This window comes from Magnolia sinica, chromosome 5, assembly GCF_029962835.1.
Source record: "Magnolia sinica isolate HGM2019 chromosome 5, MsV1, whole genome shotgun sequence".
NCBI lineage: Eukaryota > Viridiplantae > Streptophyta > Magnoliopsida > Magnoliales > Magnoliaceae > Magnolia > Magnolia sinica.
The window spans coordinates 6,114,912-6,135,716 of NC_080577.1; the positions used below are offsets into that span (position 1 = coordinate 6,114,912).

The window sequence follows — 20,805 nt, forward strand, 5'->3', positions numbered from 1 at the left end:
TATCTAGATGGATCGTAGAGTGATTTGATTTTGTAACTTGCTTATTGGGTGTATTTAATCAGCAATCATAATGAAAATATTAATGATTTGAATTCATGAGCCAACAAATGTTTGTTAATCGAAAGTTAGGACTGTTAAATAATTTTGAATTTTTAATGATGACCTAACTGTGTTTCCTACAACTTTGGATTGTTTGATTGGGTTAATGTAAGCATGTATACTTTCCTGCCAGAACGGTTTCTTACCTTCTCTCCCACTGTCTTGCAAGCTACCTCCTCTTTGTTCTATACTTTTTCAAGGAATATTATATATGATCCTTGACCCAAAGAAATTTACACCATCCATCGGTTAGTATTTGTATGCCTATGCCCATCCCTAGCAAGGATCTTTGGCCTTTTAATGTTCATATATTTCATTTTCTTAATTGACCATTTGTGGACGGCCACTATCCATTTTCTGCAGGCCCCATCATACCAAAGATCTGGATCTTGGAACCATGGGCCCCAACTGTGTAAACTGAGATCCCAGGCTCGTTTCCAAAACCGACCATGTTGGAGAGTAGTGGTTTATCTATTTATTCACATTGGAGTCGTTGTTATTGAAACTATCCCCGCATTCTTTTTCATTAAAAAATAAAAAATAAAAAAAAAATTGGAAAGATTGTGATTTACCGCCTCCTGTACTTGTTTAAATGTGTTACACATGTCTGAGATTAATTCCAATCATTCACAAGCTGCAACGTCAACGTCAAAAAGGGCCCTCCATTGGAGAAAGAAAGATAGGCATGTGGCATACATTGGTGGGCCACAGTCATGGGCACGTTTTTACGGTAGGTGGATGACCATAGAAGTTTGTGTCTTGCGTCTGTAATATATGATATTATTATGTTATGAATCTTGCTTGTCTATTCAATATGCACACATTCAGGCGAATCAATCTGTTGCACAAAGAATTATCCATTGGACTAGTAAGGCTAGTTCGTCATGGACGTTCAAGATAAGGGGTTTGGCCCTGGATTTCATAGTGTGGGAAATTTAGCTAGGAAGGAATGCACGCAGGTTTGATGAGAAGAGGGTGTCGACGGAAGCCATCATTGGTAAAATATTCGGTTGTGGCTGAGAGAGGCAGGCATGAGGTGAGGCAGGGATTAACGTGACTTCCTCAAGATAACTACTCTAAATCCATGAAGCTTTTCTAACCTCCTCACAGAGACTTTTTGAATTCGCGAAAAAAAAAGCAAGGAAAATGGAAAATAAATTCTATAAATTTATAATTTGATTGATGATTGTGTAATATCTATGTACCTTACGCCATTAATATAGAAAAAAAAACCTCATATTTCATAATTATCAAAAATAGCAAATTTGTAACTCTAATAAAAATTCTAATTATATTAAAACTCTTAAAAAGCCTAATTTCTAAAAATAAAAATTTGAAATAAACTTTTGCTAGAAGATTCTTAGCATAATTACAAGTTATTTTTAAAAAGGAAGAAAATCTAAAACTCTAAAAATAGAAAAATATTAAAAAATTCAAAATTACTAAAAATAGTAATTTTTTTCTAAAAAATTGTTTTTGAGCTGAAAGCGCGTGTTTTCTTACGAAATGGACAGATGCGACCCACTGTGTAGGTCTGTTTACCTCGGATGACCCGTTTCAATAAAGAGTGATAGGTTGTGCACCCCGTAATAATACCTAGATCAAAAGTTACGGTCAATTTACAATCCACCTTTTGGCCCAACCATACTAGCAACATATCTGTGACACGTTCTACATCATGAGGTTGTTGGTTAAAGTAGGAAGACCCTGTCTAAACGGTAACTATCCAATCCTTGAGATTGGAAGGTATTAAGTGCAAAGACAAAATGAGATTACGGATCATTAAATGGTCCAGGCCAAAGCTGAATTGGCTCAAACTAAATGTAGATGGCTCTACTAGGGGGAATCTAGGTGAAGGGGGAAGTTATTTTCCCCTTCCACAACTCATATAGGCGGGTCACTAACACCACCATGGAAGCACATGCCCTAATAGATGGTTTGGAGATTTGTGGGTTTATGGGGCTATCTAACATTGTTGTAGAAATAGACTCTCGAATTACAGAGGCGGCTTCCAACCCCTAAGTCGTACCTTCATGGAATATCTGGTATCGATTAGGTGCCATATATTCAGCCCATTCGGCAATCAATTAACTTCAAAATTACTCATATCTTGCCTGAAGGAAATGCAGTTGCAGTTGTGGATGCTCTAGCAAGGATGGGTAGTGGTGGATGGCTTAATAAAAGATATCTTAACAGATTGGAGATCCCTAGTCCGGTGAAGGGTCTTATCACCATAGACAATGCTGGTTTGGGTACAATTAAAAAGTGTTAATTGATGACTCTGTTGTATTTTAAATTGTTTTAAAATATTTTAATGTTTCAAAATATCCGTTGGGATGGATCATGACTGTGGCCATAGGTGCGCATGTGCCCTACGGATGTGTCTTTTCACTGAAAGGTTATATCCCTTCAATTTTTGTCTTGAAAAGTTGTGTCTTTTGAAGCCTAAGGGTCATACCACTTGGGTTTAAACCCAATAGTCATAACCCTTTGTGAAAGGGTGTCTTCACAAAGTCTATAAATAGACTTTCTCTCATCTGTTTTTTTTTTTTTTTTTTTAAATAATAAGAAAAAGTTTGTTTTATATTAAAAATACGGTTTAAGTGTTTTCTAGTTCGGGTTAAGACTACAAAGTGGTTCGAGCTTCTGCAGAGTGAGTGCACCGCTGGGACGGGGTCATAGTTGTTGTATCCTGGAGGTCGATTGCTCTGGAAACCTATTGCACTTAGGATGCTGTCCAAGGGGAGCAAATTCGATTTCAAGCCGAGTGACTCATGTCATGCCTCGACTTCTATAAACCGATAAGTTTTCTCTTTTTCTCAATTTAAATTTACTTTATGTAAATAGTTTTTCAAACTCTATATCTCAACAGATTCTCTGTAAGCGGTTTTTTCTCGATACTTGAACTCGCCTTTAAGTTCTCTTTTTTCTTTATAGCTTCTTAGTTATGGGCTCTTTGAGTGAGGTGCGCTCCGGGTATATGATAGGTGAGGTCGTCATTCATCTTTGTGGCGCCCACCTGAAATGTATTGTTGTTCATATTGATTAATAAATGAATAGTTAAAAAAAAATCAGGCATTTCAGTGCGTGTAAGACACCTTTCCGACACAAAATACCACTATCCTCCATATATGATTGCATACGTTGTTTTTTTGTTTTTTTTTTTGAAAATTCTTACATTATCTTGACAAAAAAGGATAATGCTTTGATGATCACATATACTTAACTATGATCATGTGGGTAGATAAGCCCTTATTCACAGACACAAGTTTCAGAAGCGATGGCCCAACTTGTCATGCCGCCCCAGGAAACTCATCCAAACCCATTTTTGGGGCACAAAAACATGGCCTATGATTCAAAATTTAAAACCAGTTATTTTGGAATCTACACTTCGTCCCAAAATAACCCCCATGGAGTAGACTGAAAACTTGAGTTTGTTTTGTTTTTTTTTTCAGAGAGGTGGAAACACACCACCTGTAACTTTGTAAAAAAAGGATATACAAACAGGTTCCTTCTGATGGGCACCACAAAAACAACGGGCCTCACCTATCATATAACTCCCACACAGCATTCACGAAAACTGGAGCTTAAAAACAACAAAAGAAAGGAGAGGCTGCAGTTTCCCAGTGTGGTATATGACCGTGTCTCCTTGAAAGATAACCCTCAACCTTTTGTCTTTTCTCCATGGAGTATCGACTATGGTGTATTTCTTCTTAACCATGTATTTACATGTAAACAATGAAAATGATAGAATTAACCAAATGAAGAGATTTTGGAGCATGGTTGATCTACAATGGAGGCTATCAAATCAATAGATTGGATAAATCAATTATGGGCCCTGGTGTGGTACCAAACAGTTCCATGTCCATGACGAATAGGAAACTCTGGCTTTAAGAATGGAAAACCATGAAATGGACACAGCTTGAGTTAACCCCAACTCAATAGTTTAGTTGGTAGCGCACCGTTCTTATACAGCATTACCCAGGATCGATCGACCCTCTTTACTGCATTTAGAGAGCAAGTAGCCCCAACATTCTACCCAAAAAAAGAAAAAAGAAAAACATTTTGGGCTTACTATATAATATCTCACACTGTTACAACCTCATGTAAAATTAAAAGAAAAGAAAGAAAGAAAAAGAAAGAGCTTTCAAGGGTACTTTTTTACAAGAAGGATATGTCGGCGAATTTCGGGTTTTATTGGTTTTTTTTGGGGCAACCCTTAGATATTGTTAATGTTATCAAGCACAAGATGGTGGTATTTTTGATATTCCTTGCTTTTGTAGTTCCACCAACACACCCTCCATAGATGGGGGCTTTAGTCCAAGAGGAAGTGGCAGCCATGGCTTTGCTAAAACATCTCCAATAGCTGCATCTACGGTCTCTTTTGACTGTTCAAATCCCAAAAACAACAGATGTAAATAAAGTTCCATACTATAAACAAGTACATGCTACATTATTTTGTTATAGAGACATATTGTTCACATATAATAATGATGTATGTGAGCCTTAGCATACAATGTTTTTTTTTTTTTTTTTAATTTAATTATTTTAATTTTTTTTAACTTTCATCTTAGTCATGCAAAAGGTGGGCCACAACATAAATATGAACTAGGAGAAAACTGGACCCATTGAATCCCTTGATTTGGAAGGCATAGCCCACCTAATGAATGGACCATCCCACTTTTCTCCTATAAAAATTTTCATGGTATGTCCCACCGTGTGCACGTTTAGGATACTCTTTAGAATGACACATTGGTATGAAAGCAAGCATTGTATGTGGAAGTTCATGTATACACAAATGTTTGTCTCTGTCGTGGTCTTAAAAGAAATTAAAATAACTTGACACAGCAATGGTTGTTGAATGATGGCCAGGTGCACCTTTCTATAACCTAAGCTATTGCAATGAAAGAACTCTTAATTTGATGGTCCTTCCACCTCCACCTCCATCATCAAATTATATTAGCCATCTAGATCACCACATAACATTGGACGGCTGCAAAACAAATCCTTTATTTGCTACCTAATATTTATACACATTCATTTAGAATTCATCTTGTTACTATGCCTTGCATATTGCTCTATGCATATTTTGATGCTGATTGAGCTGGTAATCCTTATATATCATAGACACTATGAGTGGTTATTGTGTTTTCTGGACCAAATCTTGTTTCTTGAACTTAGAAGAAACATGCTATTGTTGTATGTTTGAGTGCCAGAACAAAAGATGAAGCTCTTGCTAATGTTGTTGCTGAAATTTGTTGGCTTCACTTGTAAGACTCTTATCAGGTGGGCCACTTATGATCATCAATTTAGATCTAATCATTAAATTATTTAGATTGAGAGATTCAATGGGCCCCACTACAGTTATAATCATTGCAAATAGGTTTGAGGCAGGATGCTTGAACCGGTGTCCCTATACACGGTTATTAAGCCGGATATAGAAATTTACGGTATGAAGACCATAGAAGAGAGAAGTATGATGGGTAAGCTTCTCTGTCCCTCTTTTCTGTAAATAAATGTCTTGATTCCCTCGCTAATATAATAGAGAAAACCTTAGTCCCATTGAAGGTTCTTCTAGAGGTGTGAAGTGAGGAAAATTAAAATTTTCATCGACGATATTGAGGCATCAGGAATGTCTTCTAAATCAAGTTGCTTTTGAGATTAAAGCTTTGAATCTTCATTATTGATGCATAAATGATATCCATCAATTCCACAATAAAGATATAACATCACTTGCTCCTTTGTGACCTAAGAGTGTTTCTAAAACTTTCATCAACAGTGTAGTGTGACAATTTGAGTGCGACAAACATATTTGAAGGAGCTTTGATCAAATCTGAATGTTGCTTCATACACAAACAAACCATTTTTAATCTGACTCACGACGTTCTTATGCAGTCACACATGATCAATTCAAAGGATTTGATGTGTCTCAGTTTTGGCGGACGCAGATGTGCTTGCGGGAGGGTATTGAAATTCAAATTTCTAGGGTATTTGTATACTGTTTTAATGGACAATTAAACAGCCATCTTGTAACTGATTTAAGATATTAACAGATGGCCTTGCCAATCTATGGTAATGGTGAGTAGGGGTGTACACGTTCCGAGCTAGCTTGATTGGCTCACTTGACTCGACTCGAAAAAGCTTGACTCGACTCGGATCGAAGCTGAGTTCGAGCCAAGTCGAGCTTTATTTTTGGAGCTTGAAAATGAGTTCGAGCTTACCGCAGCTCGACTCGACTTGGATCAAATCCAACTCGAACTCGTCTCGACTCGGTTTGACTCGGCTCGACCTGGTACAAGGCACATATACCCTTTTTAAAAAAAAAAAAAAACCCTATTACCCTTTATTCATTTTCCCTTACCCGCACGGATGCCCGCCCCCTAAACCCTAACCCATCTTCTCTCTCTCTCTCTCTCTCTCTCCGTTCCTTTCCTACCATCTGGACCAATCTCGTGCACCCCTCTCTCTCTACATTCGCCAGTGTAAAAAAAAATAAAATCAGAGAGAGAGAGCGAGAGATGAACGGAGAATTGTAGGAGCAGCGATGAAAAGTGTCTCTTCAACACCTGGTGATTACATCCACTTCAACTCCCAAGTTCCTCTCCACAAGATCTCCATACACACACACACACACTCTCTCTCTCTCTCTCTCTCTCTCTCTCTCTCTCTCTCTCTCGTCGTTGAATTTCCTGTAGTTTTGGATTTTCGGTTTCTATCCTTAGCACATTTGGTGCATTATTCAATATTTGCTATCGATTATATATTAGAATTGGATGCTGCTCGTTATTCAATCTCGTGGTTCTGTATGATTTGGTTTTTCTTAGCTTTCTTTTATTTATTTTTTATGTTGCCGATTTTGAAATCAGTTAAACATATTGAAAAAAAATTATCAAATAAATTGAGGTCACCTCTTTGATTAGTGCATAAAGCAAATTACCTTTCTCTATCCCTATTGTTCCTTGTGGGCCTCGAGACATCTCAAACTCGGCTTGAAAGCTCGAAGCTCGAAACTGGCTCGAACTGTTTCAATTGCTGGCCGAGCCAAGCCGAGCTGGAGATGTTGGCTCGGTCATCAAGCCGAGCCGAGTTCAAGCTGGATGTGCTTGGCGACCGAGCTGGGTTCAGCTCGACTCGGTTCAGCTAGATGTACACCCCTAATGGTGAGAGAGCAATTTCTCAAACTTGCTGCATTCCAATTTGTTCAAAGCCCGTGTTCAATCCATCCATAATGTAATTATTCTGTGCGTTTATCTCGAAAATCAAATCCGATAAATAATACCCAAAACTCTTCCATGCACGTGGGAGATGATAGCCTGGACTTAGAAAAACTGGAAGATTGCAGAACCATCTCTCTTTAACAACAAGTATGCTAGGTCCGGTCTACCCATATATAGATAGACCTAGCATGGATGGCTTATCTCTAAAAAATTAGGCCTATTAAACAATCATATCCATCTAATCAGTGGACAACATCAAATGGATGGTCTAAACTAAAAATGGTTAATGGTCAAGATATGATTGTTTGGCAGGTTTGATTTTTGAAACATAAGCCATCCATGCAAGGGCCTAGGAGATGGATGGAAACGACTGAAAAATAACCCTACTATGTGTGCTTTGGAGAGACGGCACAAGTACTAAGATAGTACGCTTTTGTGCTGTTCTAATGTCAAGAACAGAAAAGGCAGTGTACGTATCAAAAACTTGGGGGACAGATATCAATTCCCAAAAGGGAGGGAGAAAACAGAAAATAGCTTCTTACCGGATGGAAGTCTATATGGTCGGATTGTCCGCTTGGAATGGGAATGCCGTTGTCTACTTTGCGCAATGCATGGGGTGGAATGCCTGGCACTGGAACTGTAATTGGAGTAGGAAATCTCTGCATACATTTCCTTGAAAGAGTAAAACTCTCCATATTCTAATCTATTTACATGTGCAAGAGATGTTTTATTTGTTACAGTTACCATGATATAAATGGAAGCTGTCTCTTGTGTTTTGTAGCAGTGACCAACATGTGATAGGAAGCTAGTAAATGAATCCAAGGGCTAACGGAAAAGATGCACAAATGCAAACAAAAGAGTAAGGAAAAGGCTGAGACAAATACCGGGGCTGTCATTGGTTGAGGGAAACAAGGAGTCCCTTGGGTGAAAGCATTTGGAGCCCAGCCATCTTTGGATACCTGAAGGGAAGAGTCACGTTTTGAGAGAGAGAGAGAGAGAGAGAGAGAGAGAGAGAGAGAGAGAGAGAGAGAGAGAGATATTACATGCTGATGTGGAGGGTGCCAATAGGAAGGATCCAGAGGAGGAGGAGGCACCCATGATGGTGGCGGTGGAGATGGCGAATGGACCAGATGTTTCGGCCACAGATGTACAATGGACTGATCTACGGTCGGATGGCCCCACACGTGCAATGGCCTGAAATGCTGGAAGGCAGTAGGGAGAGGAAGAGGAGGGAATCCCATTGTAGGTGCAATCCAAGGACCCATATCTCTCTTCCCTCCACCCCCATACATTTGCCGCCTTTGGCTCCAGCTTGCCGCCCCTGCTTCCCTTGCTAGCGTATGCTTCCGATGCGACCGATATTTCTGTACATAACTCACAATATTCAGCCTCTTCATGCTATTCTTTGTTTTTTCAATTTAAGTCTACATCTCTTATAACTTTCATTTCTCCCAATCATGACTCCGGATCAGCCACCATGTGTTCCAACATTGGGCCCACATGTTGAGATGATCTGATGATCTTAACCGTCCATGTCCTTGATGCTACCACATGCAGACCAGTACATGAAACTTGAATTGAAAAAAATTTAGATGGTTCACATTCAACCCAAAATCATAGGTAAGGATCATCCTTCCAAGTGATTGGGCCATATCTTATGGTACCAGTGAGAAGATGGCGGCTCCTAATATTGGACCATCTCTGCGTGTGGGTCAACAGGGCTACAGAAGATGGCAATCCTGAGTTATAGCCACATTGTAGATAAAAAAAAAAAAAACCAGAAGCTCCCCATTTGAAGATGGCCCCATTGTACAAGTTATTGCAACCAAACCCTACTAAATATTGCAAATATGAGCTTTAGAAGATCTTTCAATTCATTAGAAAAAACCAAACAGCCATTTCTATATTTTACTTAGGACCTCCAATCTTTCAAACAAAACCCATGTTTTTTTAATATGTTTTCCTAAATTAAAAAAGAGAAAAATGTTTTTTTTTTTTTAAATTGTTATATCTACAAGCTTCTTCTATCCATTACCAAGAACAAGGCTGAAATTCTTTTCTATGTTTTTGGGAAGGAAAGGAAAAAAAAAAACCATGTTTCCCATCAATGAAAACAAAAACATTTAAATAAATAAATTATTAAAAAAAAAAGAAAAAGAAGAAGAAGAAGAAGAAAAAAAACCAATTCATATCTAACATCAGAAAAGAAAGGTTGAAAAGAAAATGAAAATAGATAAGAGCTTGAAAATTTCAAACGGTGTAGCAGATAGAAGAGAGGTCTATGTACTTGAAGATGACTGGCAATGTTATGGCGCGTAAGACAATCAATCCCCATAAGCTCCAAAATCCGTGAAGGCACTGCCTTATCCACTCCCAGCTGCTCCACCACTTGAACAAATCGACGGTGCAGGTCTGGCGTCCAATCCACCTACACACAATCCGATGAAAGTTCACAAACAAAAACCAAAAAAAAAAGGAATTTGGGATAAATGATCAGGTGGTCTCATTCCCACTACAACTCAGTCTGGACACTTGATTGGGACCGTTCATAAGGTCCAGAACACATTTCATGGGCTACCATTAAAAATAAAATAAAAAATCATATCAATTGGATAATCAAATCCATTGGTAAGATGGATTTTCTTTTTTTTAATTTCACCAAATCCCAATTACCTCTCTTCCCTTTTCTCACAAGACCCGTATCTAACATGCACCTTCAGAGTCTTGTGCTCATCCAGGACCAAACCAACCCATGATTTTATTGATGCCTTTTTCCACACTCATGATATATGGGACCATCTATTTATCTTGTAATTCAGTTTTATTGTGAGAGAGAACCCTACTCGAATCTCCTTAGCAATAGTTACACCATGGGCTCATGTTAGCACGCTCACACACACCCCTCGTTAGTACTTACCTTCACTTTCTTCCTCCCTTGGGACCCTTTGGCCTGCACTATTGCCGGCTTCCGGCCTCCATCGCCATCCCACAGCCCAGAATTTGCTGATGTCGTGACTGAGTCCTCTCTCTTACTCGCCAACTTCTCTCCTCCACTTGATCCCTTCTTCTCCTCCACTTTCTCAGTCACAGTCGTCGGTGGCGACATAGTCACCTCCGACGATGACTCCACCGGGAATTCTGTGAGCATCTCTGGGTCCATCTCCAAATCTGGGAGTACATCTCCATCATCAATTCCGACGAAGAGATCATCGAAGTTGATATCGTCAAGCAAGTTTGCCGACAACCCGTCAGTGAAATCGTCTGCTGCAGCCAAGAAGCTTTCCATCTCTCCCTCCCTTTCATTCTTGGAGCTTCTAAGAGGTGATACTGAAAGCATTCCAAATTATGTAAAATAACCAAAATCCTTGCACATATTAACATGACACACACAAAACGTGTATCTTGTTGATGGTGTGCATGCACATGGTGCTGCATGTAGACCTCATCGTCAGTTGGATTGGATCGAGAGAGAATTATCTGGTTTCTCAGCAAGTCGACGCCGGAAATCTGATGAGAGGAGGGAGAGGGAATTTGGAACTTATGGTTTGGTTTGGTTGGGTTTTTGGAGTGTAGGAGTATTCGGAGAGTGGAGAGAGAGATTATGTATCAACCACAACTTCTTGCGACATTTATGAGAATTTGTTTTCTGGGTTTTGTTTGGGCTTGTATTTGTTTTTCTTTTCTCTCTCTTTCTGGATCCTGTGGACTTGTTTTTTTGAAGGCTTTTGAAAATCAGAAGAGCTTGTGAGCTTGGTTTTATTTTTTATTCTCTTATTTCAGTGGCAGGGAGAGAGAGAGAGAGAGAGAGAGAGAGAGAGAGAGAGAGAGAGAGAGAGAGAGAGACCAAATAATGTAAGAGGATCTGGTTTTTCCGTCTACAGAGGAAGGGAAAAAGGATGTCGAGTGGACGTAATTATACTGGCCTTTTCTTATAATGACAGCTATCTTCTTTCCATGCCACACCTACGTTGGACCCACCAGTTTTCTCCGCCCAATACACTGTACACATTGGGCACATGTACTGGTGATCCCAATCGTTTATATGGTGGGTCCATTGACGATGTGATATGCCCAGAAAAAAATCTACACCGTCTGATGATATTAACTGTCAGATTGGGCGTTGTTAAATGTGACACGTAGTTTGTAACTGTATATTTCAGTGACGTAGATTTGACCATCTGATAGGGAGATAATGGCGCGTAGCCCATCGCTGTCGTGGCCTAATGGCCAATTAATGGATTTATTTACCGAAAGGTGGGTCCCACTTGCGCAACATTTGGGGTCGGACAGGACTATTTTTTTTTTCGTTCGAGCATTATGCTCGGCAGGGAGATTGTAAAAGTACTGTTCCAGTTTTCAATCCGCAATCTGTACACTGATCCACGTGGGGCCGTTGTTCACTGATCCAAACGGATGCGGATTGCGTCCTGTCCCGCCCGTCTATGGCGATAACGTGCAGTTCTGTAGGCGGGTCCATCATTGTTTAACTGTTTATCGATGCTGTACATCCCTTTATTTATATCATTTTAACGTATGAGCACAAAAATAAGTCAAATCCAACGCTATAGTGGACCACACTATTGATGACTCTTTCATTCCATGCAACTTGCATTTAATGTTGCATGCAACCCAGCTTACTATTTGGCGTGGTCTACTTTAGTGATCTATCTGCCTCATTTTTTTACCTCATACGTTAAAATAATACTTCATTTGTACGCACATACATTAATACGACGTCCTAATTTAAGGTATATACATGAAAATGAGGCAGATCTAACGCTCAATGGAATACACCAGATAATAAGCCTAGTTGCATTAAATGCAAAAGTCATATATGGTGTGGTCCACTTCAATGTTAGATATAACTTATTTTTGTACTCATACCTTAAAATAAGATGAGAAAAGGAATGAATGACATAAATAAATCAGATACATCACGATGGGCTCACCCACAAAATTGACTGTCTAGAGACCAGTGGGATAGGACACGATCCTTATACGGGTGGAGGCAGGACAAAATACGCCTACGTTTGTGATGCGGATTGCATACCACCCGCCTGTCTCCATTTTTCTTGGTATCATTTTAGGGTATAAGTCCAAAAATTAGGAAGATTCAAGGCTCAAGTGGGCCACATCACATGAAGCAGTGGTGATAATGATTCTCACTGTTGAAACTTTCCTAGGGCCCATTGTAATGTTTATTTTTCGTCCAACCTATTCATAAAGTTATGTAGTCTTGAATGAATAGAAAACACAAATATCAGCTCCATCCAAAACTTCCGTGGCCCCTAAAAGGTTTTCACTGGCAACAATTTAATCCCCATTGTGTAGTCAACTTGAGCCTTTGATCTACCTCACTTTTGGGCTTATACTCTAAAACAATATGAAAAAAAGGATGGACGGTGTGGATAAGACCCATACATCACGGTGGCCACTCAAAGCCCCTGCCTGTTCCCAACAGTGGTAGGATGCAATGTGTTCCTTAAAATGATATGGAGAAAGGATGGATGACGTGTATAAATAGATGCATCTCGGTGTACTCGCCCACGGAACTGATCGTTCGGGGCTAGAGATGGGCGGAGGTAGGACACAATTAGGGGTGTACACCGAGTCGAACGAAGTCGAGCTGGCCTCAGCTTGACTTGGCTTGGCCACTAGCTAACCCTTGCTTGAACTCAGCTTGGTCTTCAAGCCTGATTGGCCATCCTGGCTCGGTTCAGTCAGCAGCTCGGGCCAGTTCGAGCTAAGTTTGAGCTGAGTTCACCTGTGCAACATTTTCACAAACACATGGACTGCGCTTTCAAATTAAATCTCACTGTATGTAAAACAATAGTAGTGATTTTACAGATATTTTATCAAATACCCTCTAAACAACATCAAAATTAAGGGAAAAAGGGTATTTGTTTCATATACATACCTTCCTTGCCACCAATCACACTTTGTTGAGTCATTTCATCAAACACTTGGTAAGCAACATCAATATCAAAGTAACCGAGTCACCAAACTGATTTGATCCGAGTTTGATTCAATTTGTATTCGATTTGAGTCGACTCATGCTAGGGCCCGTTCGAACTCGACTCAAACTCATTTTTGAGCTCAAAAAATCAGCTCAACTTGGCTCGAACTCAGCTTTGAACAGAGTCGAATCAATCTTTTTCAAGCCGGATTCCAGTGAGCTAACCAAGCTAGCTCAGTTTGTGTACACCCCTAGACGCAATCTGCGTCTGTTGCAGACCACTTATATTATTGGCCCCACTGTGAATGGCCGATGGACCAAAAATCTCTCGGCTGGAAAATTCTTAAACCTTATCGTCAGTGGCTAACAAAGAAACGGTCAAGAAAGCAAGTACAACATCGGTTCCATTCAGCCAATAGAAGACTAGATATTCTACCGCCAGGATCTTTCACTCTACCAGATACTGTGGTGGTGTGCGCCAGCCACGGTGAGTCCCATCGAACCAGTGCTTTGGACCTCACATGTACGAACTTACCGTACAATCTCTAACCTGACAATGATATAATACCTCTGGGAGAAAAACTTTGATACTTTAGCGGAGCATGATGGATGATAGGCAGACACTATACAAATTAATAAACATTGTATACGTGTCATGCGTAGCCAGTGTATCAAACATGCGGTGAGTCTCTTGCACGCAGCATGGGGCTAAACGCTTCGTCATATATTTTAACGTGGAAATATCGCCCGTCACATTTGTGTACAAGGGTGCTGCAAAAACTATACATCCATCGCAGGCCAACATGAAAATATTTTATTTAAGGTAGGTGTAACAACTTGGATTTTGTAACCACTTGATACCTTAATTTAAATTTTTTAATAATTTATTTATTTTTATTAATATAATTAAGGATTTAATGTAAGTAAAAGCACTCTTAATGAAGAGATAGGTTGGTGGAATTTTATTTTTATTTTTTTTGTAATTTCTTACCTAAAAATTTTAGATTCAGCAAAAGAATATAGTTGATTCATTCTGCGTCAATCATTTTAATCTAATGGAGAAGTTTTGGACAATATAGAATTATTTTTTAATAAGTTTCTGCAACAAAGATAATTAACTATGAAAAATTCAATTGTTTCAGTCTAATGAGATCCGAATATATGGATCTTAAGGCCAAATTGTGTTAGAACCTCAAATCTTAGATTGGATTAATGAATAAATTTCTCATAGTGATCTTTGAAATTTTATAGTTAATGATAATTCTGTCAAAAACAGTTCAACTATCAAATTATAGATGCAAGATGTTCGGATCTGAGCAATCCTTTAATTTTTTCAAATTTGACTATGAGGAAAATCATTGGATGGGTTGGACCCAATTCCATAATCAATGTAATCAATCAAAACTAAGAAACAAGTAGAAAATTCTATTTTTTTCTGGAAAAAATGATTTTTGTAACAGACAGAATCCATCCGATTTCGATTGATTGATCGATCGATTCGATCGATAGAAAGGGTCAATTTTTGTCCAATGATCAAATTCAAAAAATTCATAACCTGATTTGAGTAAATCGAACTCGAGATTCGATCGATTGAGAAGATTTTTGAGCGATCCTGATCGATCGATGGTAATCAAAATTATCTAGTGAGTAAACTGATTTAATCCAACTACGCTCGATCAATCAACAAGCAGGGGTTCTGTAATGTCTCGGAAAAATCCGTACAAAGAACCGAGTATCACCTCAGGCAGAAATACCTAAGGACTGTACCCTGTTGTAATTTAGATGAAACTTAATTAAGTGCTAAACTAAATTAATCGGTAGATTTAACTCGAACCATCATTTCCACAAATGGCAAGACCTAAAACTATCAATACTGCTAACTCAACACTACTTAAAAACCTAGGAGAAATCCCACGAGCCTGTGGCTCTCGGGAGTACGTTGAAACTTCATATCAGACCCGGACCGCGCGTCGAGAATCCGATGATCGCGAAACTATAGGGTTATGTCCACCTTACTGGGCTAAACAACCATCGCTGGAATCGAGCTCAGATGGTGTTCAGAAATATTCAATTTGAATGTTGAGTGAAGTATGTGAGAAACGCGAATATCCATAGAAAAGGTATTGAAACTTAAATGAATTGGGTCATTCACTCACAGGCGAAATTGAAGATTTTAGACGGTCAGTTTCTGACTTAACTTCACCCATGGGAAAAGAAAATTTTCTTACGCATATCCGTATATTTATGGTCCCGATCGAGTAAGTACAACCGTTGATCTGACATAGGTCATCCACGGTCGATCAGCCTATCCAATCACGCCGAAATCACATCCTAGCATATATACATTGTCAGGGAACTTACCCTATAACGTATGTGAAAAGTGGACCTCCCTGTGAGCCCCGTTTGTCGAAAATAACTGCCCAAAGGGTGTAATCCATGTATGTAGTGACCTTGGAGCCATTTACATCACTACTGGGCCTATATATAGCTCTTACACCACCCCATCTCTCTCTCATACGAATTTCTCCAAACCCTAGGAGAGAGAAGAGAGAAAAAAAGAGAAAAGAGTAAGGAGAGGAGAAAATTTGAGAAATAGTTACTGTGATTCTCTCCCACGACTCCACTCCCCGAATCACTTTCCTGTAACACTACACAACCTGTTTCGGCTACGATTTGGTTAAGAAATCCTAACCCTAATACTGTAATTGAGATCCAGAATGGTTGTTTGTCAACCTAGCTAACAGATTCCACCATTAGGTACCCGACGTTCTGTTTTCAGGAACGTAAAATTTGAACCAAGTCCAAATCAAGTATTCCGACGAAAGGTGCGGACTATAAACGTTTAGGTTATGGTTTTCAATGCTTTCAATGTCAGTTAATAATTTATGTCTGACTTGATTGCTACTATATCGTCTTAGACACGCTGATTTTGATGTAATATATATGTATATACTACGTTGAATAAAAGATGCATCTCATGTGTTTGTTGAAATATTTAAATGAACATGTGAACCTGATTTGTGCTTGCCATGACTACTAATCTGGGATTCATGGTTGTCATATGCATGATGACCTCTTTGTATAAGGAATTGTCATAATATATGTCGTAACTAATTTAGTCTATATATTTTGGTAAAGTGTAACTCAAGTGTTTGATAAATTGTCTAAATGAGAAATTGCTGATGATTTGTATTTATTAAGGGTATTAAGATAGGATTCTCAATTACCTTATCCATATGTATAGTTTTCTTCATGTAATCTCAATTTCGTCTACGCAAGTTATGGATAAAATGCAAGTGTTAGGTATGGGCTCAATGTGTATGATAAAATGCTAAAATGAGCAATTTATTTAGATTGTTTGCTAAATGCTGAGATTATTATCACACGTGCCTACCCATTGCATCTGAGTAAGATTGGGGCTACAATATAGTCCAGGAAATCGGTAACAGTTTCTGTTCGGGTGACTAAATTAGTCTCACCACATTGGGTAACTCGACGAATCCGTGTCGTACGATGATTGTCGATAGTGGTTAGGCCACAAGGGGTGTTTATGCGCTTCATGTCGATTAAGCCAATGTGTGCTCGTACCAATCGAACTTATCAAATAAACAGATTGGCCTATTATATGTTTACCATGTATGGACATCACTGCTTGAATCTAAGGTATCACTTAATAATGTAAAAGCCTGTTTCAACCATGGTACCACAATCTGCTAAGACTCATGAGCCGGGCATGGTGGTATGGGACACCGTGGTCGAGCGTCGGCCTACGCTGGGGTGACAAGTGTCCCTGTAGTGACCATTGAGCAACCCAAACTTGTGAGCCGGGTATGGTGGTATGGGATACTGTGTTCGAGTTGTCGGCCTACGCTGAGGTGACGAGCCTCCCCGTAGTGACCGCGAGTATAAACTTTAAATTTGCCTATCGACTGTTTTTCATTAAGGGTAATGCCCTACAACTTGCCTATCATATGTGATTAACTATGATTGACGACCCTAGATGGATACTTTGGTTTGAGTTAATGATACAAAGGGAGGTACCTTAGCTTCCCGAACCTGCTGTATGAATAAGCTTAATTAAGTACTCGGTTAACACGGCCATGCATCGTATTGCATTAGTTAGGATGTGCTTTTGGCAAGGAATGTGCACTTTAGGGAGTGTTGTCATATGCGAACTTGGTTATCGGAGTCGCTTGTGAGGGAGCTTTGTGCGAAGACATACATCATTACCTGCATGTCATTCTTACATTAACAAGAGTAGCTAGGAAGTGATTGTTGTGTTGCTTTATCATTACTGTTTGATTGACTTGATAACATGTTAACATTTGCCTTATATTACCACTGAGTTGATCAGTCACTCCCACCCTGGGACGGTGTTTTAAAACACCAACCAGACTCTATTGTAGATGCAGGTAATGGGGAAGTCTATGCAGCGGAGTTGGACTTCATAGATGAGGAAGAAGAATTCTCCTACGTTCAGCTCTCAGGCAGGTCTATATAGACCTAGTGCTGATTCGACGGGATTACGGGGACATATGCATTAGTTGGACACTTTACATTTTGATATTTTATCTATTTTGAAACAATACATGTATATATTCAACCCGGTTACATAATTATACTCTAGAGATTGTGAAACACTTACCTGTTCAAATATATATGTTTCAGTCTTCCGCTTGCTTAATTTAATTATATCGAGAGTATGATATGTTATTTTGGTATAATCTCACTCATGTTTAACTTATTGATATGGATGAAATCTGAACATCATTATCTATATTGCATAAGTGATGTGCTAGATCTCGAGAGTAGAACTTTGCTCGACCCTCGAAATCCGGGACGTTACAGGTTCGATTGCTTGAAAGTGGCTAAAAGTGTTCAAAGACTTGAAAAACTAAATTCGAATTTTCATTGATCTAAGATTGATCAAGGGCCCTCGAGCTGACTCAATTGTTCAACAGTCCCTTTTTTTTTTCAAATTTTAACTAAAGAGTTAATGTTGGGCTATCTTGCGGGAATCAAATGTGAATCCCATTTATTGGTAGAATATGAGATTAAATTTGTTGAATGTTAAATAATCTTAATATAGATTTGAAGAATAAATTACAAAGTATCAGATTAATTTAAGGATTCAACCCTACCACAAATAGGTGAGTGAGTCTCATATCTACATGATTAAAATAGATGATTTGATAATTGAGATTGTTATGATTGATATGGTTGTTGTATGATTGTTGAAATGTTGTATAGTTATGATCATTGTTTTATGATATATGCCTTGAAAGGTTCTGATGAATGCTAAACACGCACATATGCCAATCATTGATATCATTAATCTGTATTTCCTTTCAGAGAAAGATATATCAGGTTGACTATATATATCAATGTATAGACATTGAGCATACATTAAAAATGCATGCACACCTTGTGCCTTGAGTTTCTAGGAGAACTCCTTAGATGTAGGGTTGAAAGTCAGGCGGGTTCAACCCAACCGACCCGACATTGGGTTGGGCTTGGGAAGGATTTATTGGGTTTGGTCTTGGGCTTGGGTTATCAAACACTAACCCGATAAAACTTGGGTTGAGCTTGGGTTGAGGTCTTGGGTTGCCTGACCCAACCCGAACCTGATCGATATATAATTGAGTGTAGATCATCTATGTTGAGGGCACGGGAAATTCTAGTGTTGTCGGGTCTCATTAGTCCATGTTATTTCCGATGACCCAAGCTAACAAGATATGCCAAATTTCTCTCTCCCAAATAGATTGTGTGCTACACAAGACAACTTTTAAAGGAGTGGTTGTCCTATATTTTAGCTTGTTTATTTAGAAAAAATTAAGTTCTTTATGATAAATAATTACATATATATATATAATTAATAAAATCAAAGGTACAAAAAATTAGAAGTGTATAGAAATATAATAAACTAATGTAATAACGAAAATATTAGCATGTATCCGCCCAACCAACCCCAACCAACCTGACCAACCTAACCGAGACCGCTTGGGTTGGGCTTTGGTTGAGAATTCCCAACTCGAGGTTGGGTTGGGTTGGGTTAGGGTTGAGGTATAGGAACCTTGGGTTGGGCTAGGATTGAGTACCAACCCACCCAACTTTCAGCCCTACTTAGATGATTACGCCTGTTAGATTTGTTACCAGATGCCCATGATAGTGGAAACCTACTCACGAAGTAGATGTATAATTACTCATATGTACTTAGGTAGATGTCTAATGGGTATAAATTGCTCATGCTTACCTATGGTGAATGTCTGAAGGATACAGTTTTCTGGTTGACAAATATCGAACTTAAGCAAGTGGACAATAATCTGACTCGATATGCATATCATGACATCTCGGCATCCATGCTCATATTGCATACACACTATTTTAATTTGATCATGCTATCTTATATTATGCTACGTATGAATCATGGTGGGTTCACTCGCTAGCCTGGCCAGCTAATGTTGTGGATTAACAACCGTACAAAGATATACAATGCCGAATGATTTAATCAGGTACCAGAGAATGAAGCCAGGTTGGCGGATGAAACTGAAGACCAATGGCTGTATTTGGCGGAAGACAAGCTCACTGCATTAGACGACTGAATTGATTTTGAAATTTATTTTAAGAGTTTTAGTTTCCAGTTATTTTAACTACTGCTGGTTTAATTAAATTTGAAAACGTTTATAATTATAACTTTATTAGATGATGATTGATTATTTTAGTTGAATAAAGTTCTAAATTAGTAGATTTAGACCAATTTTGAAAATTTATTTTTTAAATAAGAATATTATAGATGAAGTATTATTAAATGATGTGAAAACAATATAATATATGAGTGTTAATGTGATGACAATTTAGAATATATGTAATTGTGCCTCTTAATAACTATATGATGGGTACATGGATTTATGCTCACTTAGTATATAAGTCTGAGGATGCACACTCTGTATCTGAAGCGTGGGGTGTGATAAGAAGTTCCACAAAATTGATGTGGTGCTGTAGGTTCTACATACACCAGGTCACTAAGTGGGGCACATGGTTTGTTATCAGTTCCGTTTATATGATGCGGTCCACGGTGGCGAGGGAACTGCCCAGAATCTTCCCTGTTGGAGATCCTAATAAACTAATCCCTAGCCTTTTGTTGGGCTAATGTTGTATTTTGCTTAACCATCTACTTTGTAGATCACTTTAGGATCATCCATTAATCTTGGACATCTTTGGTCCGAATATCATGAGTTGCTGCTTGCAGCCAGGCCTATCAAATAAATGACCTGGACCGTTGAACTCAGTTGTATTCCTACCACTTGTAAAACCATTCACAGCGCCACATGCATTCCTTACCACTTGCAAAGCTGGCACCTTTCCACCATTTACCTTTGGTTGAGAAAGATGGTAACATGTAAAGATTCAGTGGCTGGCTTATATATACACCGGATCGACAGTTGGCATTAGACATGATTAACCAGTTACAGCGAAGCAATGGTGGTGAGTGGGCCCCACCTTGAGCCCATAGGTTAGACCTTGGCTGACTCT

General features: G+C 38.8%; 1 protein-coding gene across 1 annotated transcript; it reads right to left on the bottom strand.

Moving 5' to 3' along the window:
* Positions 1-3,756: 3,756 nt before the first annotated feature.
* LOC131245263 (probable transcription factor GLK1) lies at positions 3,757-11,124 on the bottom strand. The gene is made up of 6 exons (XM_058244597.1): positions 10,234-11,124; positions 9,604-9,744; positions 8,360-8,680; positions 8,201-8,275; positions 7,859-7,975; positions 3,757-4,487 (listed from the first exon to the last, which is right to left on the bottom strand). The coding sequence occupies exons 1-6, from the start codon at positions 10,651-10,653 to the stop codon at positions 4,338-4,340; spliced, it is 1,224 nt and encodes a 407-aa protein (XP_058100580.1). The 5' UTR covers positions 10,654-11,124; the 3' UTR covers positions 3,757-4,337.
* Between the last annotated feature and the right edge of the window lie 9,681 nt (positions 11,125-20,805).